Source organism: Zea mays, chromosome 2 (genome assembly GCF_902167145.1).
Source record: "Zea mays cultivar B73 chromosome 2, Zm-B73-REFERENCE-NAM-5.0, whole genome shotgun sequence".
NCBI classification, from domain to species: Eukaryota; Viridiplantae; Streptophyta; class Magnoliopsida; order Poales; family Poaceae; genus Zea; species Zea mays.
In genome coordinates, this window is record NC_050097.1 from 169,677,675 (window position 1) to 169,684,057 (window position 6,383).

At 41.7% G+C, this 6,383-nt stretch overlaps 1 protein-coding gene across 1 annotated transcript; it reads left to right on the forward strand.

Moving 5' to 3' along the window:
* The first annotated feature begins 1,261 nt into the window (after positions 1 to 1,261).
* Positions 1,262 to 5,146, forward strand: LOC103649069 (guanosine deaminase-like). Its single transcript, XM_035965083.1, has 5 exons — positions 1,262 to 1,408; positions 1,490 to 1,560; positions 4,551 to 4,740; positions 4,878 to 4,982; positions 5,078 to 5,146. Exons 1-5 carry the CDS (start codon positions 1,262 to 1,264, stop codon positions 5,144 to 5,146), a joined length of 582 nt encoding a protein of 193 aa, XP_035820976.1.
* Positions 5,147 to 6,383: the final 1,237 nt, after the last annotated feature.

The window sequence follows — 6,383 nt, forward strand, 5'->3', positions numbered from 1 at the left end:
ACCGGGTCTCTTTCAACCCTTTCCCTCTCTCAAACGGTCACTTAGACCGAGTGAGCTTTCTCCTTAATCAAACGGGTCACTTAGACCCCGCAAGGACCACCACACACTTGCTATCTCTTGCTTTGATTACAAGTCACTTGAGAATAAGAATGGGAAAAGAAGCACGATTGCAAAAGCCAAGCGACAAGAGCGACAAATAACACACAGATCACTCTCTCTCTCTCTCTCAAGTCACTAATCACTAATGATCACTTGTCTCAATTGTGGAACTTGGAGAGATTGGAAGCTTTGATTGTGTCTTTGAATGGATTGCTAGCTCTTGTATTGAATGTGAAGGATTGGAGTGCTTGGGTGAAGTGAATGGAGGTGGTTGGGGTTATATTTATAGCCCCCAACCACTTCCTAGTCGTTGCACCCTTTCTGCCGACCGCAGACGGTCCGCGCCCCTGGTCCGGACGGTCCGCCCCTGCACATCAACGGCTGAAATCGCAACGGTCAGCAGTAACAGCTATATTAATGGCTACTGTGCATTAAATGCATCGTCAGATGTCAGGTACCACAGTCGTGGACGGTCCGGTCGTGCACCCCGGACGGTACGCGAGGACGCTTAAAATTCATTTTACTGAACCCGTCACCTTCGGGTTTTCTGGTTCTTCACCGATCGGACGGTCCGTGCCTGAGGCCGGACGGTCCGCGCTTGGTCTCGAACGGTTCTCGCTTCTCCATCGGACTGTCCGTAGTGTAGACTTGTGTTTTTGCAGTGTTCCTCTCCGAGGGTCACCTTGGTGCCGTGGACGGTCCGCCGCAAGGGCCCGGACGGTCCGCGCTTAGGTGTTTTTCCAAAAAGCTTCTCCTGTCCGGAACAATCTATGGTATTCCAAACAGTCGATTTAGAGTAGTTGTAGATGAACTTATGCACCTATGAAATGATCAACTAGGCAAACTGGTTAGTCCACAAGGTTTGTGATGGTCGTCAAACACCAAAATCGATTATAGGAAATGTTGAGACTATTTCCCTTTCAAATAGGTGGCGCCGCGGTGGGTGCTTGTACACCAGGCGATCCAGTACCCCTGCCTCCGCCTGCAGGTGACGCAGAGCAGCCCGCAGCCGTTGCTCCTCGTCGCCCTTCCCAGCAGTGCCCGCCTCCGACCTCTGTGGCATGGCCGACGACATGTGGCAGCGGATGGCCTAGTTCGTAGCACGGTGTGGAAGTACTTTGGGCCAAGATGGGTGCGATGGTCCAGGTAGAATTGAACTTTGATGGCCAGCGGCGAACCAGATCTTGGCAAAGAATACGCTTCCATGATGGAGGCTGGGGACTCGACAACCATGGCCCGATTCGCCACCCGCGTGACTGGGGATGATGACGCCCTTGAGTGCCGTTCCGTTGCCTATTCATTCATCACGGTAAGCCTTCGCAACATCGTGCTTGCGTCCCTCGCTCGCCAGTGGAGGTCTGGACTGGCTGTGTTGTGCGGCTGCGCGCAGGTGGACGTGGGCCTCAGGCCTCAGCCACGGCAGCTACGCGAGGGGGGCCGTACCCAACGGTGCATCCACTGGTACGTTTGTCTGCTCCATGCCTCCATCTCCATTAACCCCGCGCTTTCATTTTTTGAGTGCTTCGGTTCCTGAGCTGCTGCTTTGTTTGATTGATCTGGGCGCGTCGAGGGATCTGAGCGGTGGGATTAGTCGATCTATCGATGCTGTGTGGCTTTGTGACATGTTTGCCATGCGTCGAGGTAGGTTGCTTACTATCAGGGGCGGATTTGGTACCAGAAGAGAGTCTACACTGAAGCTTGGAGGAACGGGCGGATCTTGGCGGTGGCGGCAGCGCCATGGAGTAAGGTTAGTTTAATGGCTCCTTTCTCCTCATGTCCCCTGCGCCAGTGGCATGTCTCCCTTCCTCCTTGTTGTCTCCGTCTTCATCACTTCAAGAGTTCATCATACTGAAGGTACCTGTTGTACTGTGAGTCCATTGAGCTGTCCAGTTATGCGCGCTTCTGTGATCGATGATTCTGGCGGGCCATAGATTGCAGGATCCATCTTGCTTGCTGGTGGGAAACCTATTTTCAAATAACAACTCAGTAAAGTAGTGTTGTGTAAGAAGGCAATGTATTACTGGGGCTGAATAGATGTTAGCAATATGTTTACTTATGTGCACAGTAATGTTTTAAGTTCATTACCGTGAGCCTGGTGATGCTAACTGGGTTTATTCCTGCCACAGTCTGTCGAGCAAACTCATCATCACAGAGCCATGCAAACTTGTCCTCTGCATAATCAAAGTATGAGCATTGTCTGAACATAATGTACTGATGATGCTAACTGGGTTTATTCATGCCGGATCTATTGCAAAGGGACCACCATTTTGATGCACTTGTAAAAATCTGCATTTTCACCATGTTTTTTTATTGTCTCAATCTCAGAGGTATTATTTCAAAGAGTAGAATGCTTTCTTAGATATTGGAGAAATATAAGTTGTTAAATTGTATATCACACCTTTTTAGTATGACAAACGAGGAGCTACAAAATCTGTATTTATATTTTCTTAGCTTACCAATACTGAGTATGTCTGTTGATATGAGTTCATTTATTATTGCAAACTTAGTATGCCTTTATTTAGTATGTCTTTATTTAGATACTGAGTGCGATTAAGGTTCATTAGGATCAACCAATCATAACGTGTTTATTAATTTGTAGTAGCCACGATTGTCTTTCTCTAGATGAGTTATCTAGAGTTGATCCTTCTCATTTAAGAGCGATTCTAGAACAAGTGAAATGTGATTTCCTGTTTTGTGAAATGAGCAATGCATTATTATAGTAAGCTAATACATAATGTACTTCTGCTCATGGGAGACGACCAAGTAGACATAGCTGCATTGGCAACCTGGTTGTAGGCTATAGCTGAAATGTCATGGCAGTAGCCCATTGATGGCCTGACTATGAACAATAATCCAAAGTAAGTCGAAAGCCTTGAGGTGACTGGCCAATGTCAAGTATGAAGACTCAATTTGGTAGAGAAAGAGGTCAGGATTATTTGAGTCACAGATACTGTGAAAAAAACTGTCAGCTACAAAATTAAGTCTATTCAATCGCTAGATGGATTCTCATTTTTAAGTATTCTTTTCACCACGCAATTAAATTTTCAGTATCAAAGTAGGTTATTTATTATTCCAGCATGATTTCTACCAAAGGAAAACACTACTTTTGTCTTCTGAATAAAATCTGCATTTTCACCATGTTTTTTATTGTTTTTGGTTTGAGAACGTTTTACTGCTGCTACCGACTCCTGTCAAGCCGAGTCCTATACTTCTCTGGTTTTGTCAAACATGGCCCTGTAAATCCATCGCATGGTTTTGCTGCTGCTACAAAATCTGCAATACTGAGTATGATATTATTACTGACAGTATTTTTTGCATTTTTTCTGTTTCAGTTGGTTACAACATTAGCCGGATCTATTGCAAAGGGACCAGCATTTTGAAAAGAGCAGTGAACAGATCCATCTTATTTGGCATGCTTGGGAAGAAAAACTAATTCTTAATTAAGAAAAACTAATTCTTAATTATAACAAGAGAAGCCATTAAACATATTCTATATGAATATATTGGATATATTGTGGTGGAATCTATTATTCATTAAGTGATATGTAGCTTTTATTGAAATTTGTTACTTGAGATGTCAAATTCAGAATCTTGAGTAACCTTGTAAGTTTACCTGCTTATATACCTTGCTACCTTTAAAAACTGTGGAAGAATTATGGTCAAGTAAGTATGAAACAATCATGTTACTGTAAAGAAATTATTTCACATCACTCTTGAACAAGAATCCCAAGTTTAAGTGTCACAATATGATACTTGCATATGGTCATAAATGTCCTGGTGACATTAGCTTTGATTTCTGGGTTATACTTTTTTGCTGACCTAATTTCTAGTAGCAGTTCCAAAACAGAATCTCTACCAAAATCTGAAAAGTGTGGGCTATACAGAGAATTAAGAAGTTGTCTTGACCTCACTGGACCCAGAGACTACTCATCACCAGAAGAAAATGGTATTATGCTCTGATAATATATTCTTAAGGATTAACCATGTTATTTTCTTTTTTCTAATTCTGCTATAACATTTAGGTACAAAGACTAACATCAACTTCTACTGTACTAAGGAGGGTGTTGGATAATCCAGCACTCCAGGACTGTCAAGAGAATAATGAATTTGGAGACATGATGGATGAAGATGTTATAAACAATATTTCAGTTCGCTTGAAGTTAAGCCTTACTGTTTGGGACTTCACTCTCCTAGTGACACCTTCTTTACGTGCTGTTTTTGGTGTATCCTGGAAATATTCCTTTTTATTGTGTTCCATTTCCATTTCTGTGATGTGCTCAACTTTACGTTTGGATAAAAGTTAGTAAGGTAAAGTAAACACATTCACAAATTCAAGTACTGAGAAGAAAAACTGTACGTTTCAAAGTAGCTATCCAAGTTATGCCAACTTGCTTTTATGTAACGACACCAAGAAAACTGATCTAAGACCTGCATTGTGGTGAATTTTGTAGCTGTGCAAGACAGGGATCACAAATTCTTGACAAAACAGTGGAAGAAGCATACCGTGGAGTCGATTGCGGTGACGGAGGTCCATTTGGAGCAGTTGTCGTCCGCAATGATGAAGTGGTAGTTAGCTGCCATAACATGGTTCTGAAGCACACTGACCCTACTGCGCATGCTGAAGTAACTGCAATTAGAGAGGTAAATTACCTGAAGGCTACCATTAGCAGTCGATCTCAGTAAAATTATCATTACTTTAATCTCTTTTTGCAATCTGTCTGGCAGTTAATTTCATTATTTGCTATGTGCTTGATGGTCTTTGTATGCCCATATTTTAGGCTTGCAAAAAGCTCGGGAAAATGGAGCTCTCTGACTGCGAAATTTACGCGTCCTGCGAGCCATGCCCAATGTGCTTTGGTGCAATTCATCTCTCCCGAATCAAGGTTCATACTTTCATGTTTTAATTGCCTAAACTGGTATAGGCACAGCTAGACATTACTGAGCATTGTCTAACGTTCCTACTTGACCTGCAATGCAGAGGCTGGTTTATGGGGCCAAGGCGGAAGCTGCCATCGCCATTGACCTGCAATGCACTACTCTCTTATGATCATGCATGTACTGCCACATTCTGATATGAGTACTCAACTTTAAATTAATCAATCTACTGTAAGTCACAACTTTTGGATAAAATTTCTTCCTAGTTGATAACCATTTTTATGTCACATTCCAGATGAACCACTTCCAGAATTCCAGTTACTTACTCTTACCGGGATGGGACTGGGCACAAGAGAGTTATCCATGTTAATTTCTAACAAATGATGAACATGCTTATTATTTGCTTGCTCATTATTTGCTTCCTCGGAGTTTTTTATATGTGGACTGTACAATGAAAACACAACCTATCATGATGCCAGGTCCTTTAAGGTGACACCAATGGAGAATTCCTAATGGCTATGCAACAACAGCTTGTCCATGAAATTCGTGAAGTATGGACAACTTCAGTTGAGAATCTACTTTATGGATGTGTTCATTCTCTTGTAATCTACGAAGTTCTGTTAAAGCTAGTCGAACCATTTTCTGATTCTATGTTCTCTCATTTGTTTGACAACAACACATCTTTTATGAATTAATTATTAAACAAAATGAGGCGCAAGACTGGATTGGTAATTCATATATTCTTTTGTGATGCGAATATATTCGGGTAAAGGCATGTTATTTTGTTCTAAAGCACATTCCATATAAGAGGTTCCTGAAAATGATTATCATGTTTTCAAATAAATATAAAATTGCGTACAGTAAGGAACATTTTGAATAGGCAGAGGATATTTTTAAGTGAGACATACAATTCGGCCAATTGACTTAAAAGAGAATTTTCTTCGTACCAACTTCTTAGCAATTTTATATTTTTCTATGATTTTTATTACATATAACATAATTGGCAAAACAGTATTATGTATGATTACCATTAGCTATCTCTTTCTACAAGTTATGGCCATGTGGGGGAATTTGTAGTAGTGAAACAACTAAATTAAAGTAGCCCACAAATAGATTATGAAACATTTTCTCATAACAATATAACGCATATTTTGTATATAACTTATCGTGGTATTATATGTTCTTGTTGCAACAATGCATTGTCAATATTGTATGAGTCTTTGAGTGTAGTAGAAAAAGTCTTGGGACATCATTGTTTTAGTTATTGTGATCTGAATAACCCATTTTATATATGGAGCTCGTGGCAATGGCAGCCCCGCAACACGATGATGGAGCCCGTAGTGTGCTCAGGCTCGCGCTTCTCTGCAACAATGCACTGTTCCCTATGAGGGCTCCCGTCACTATTGCGT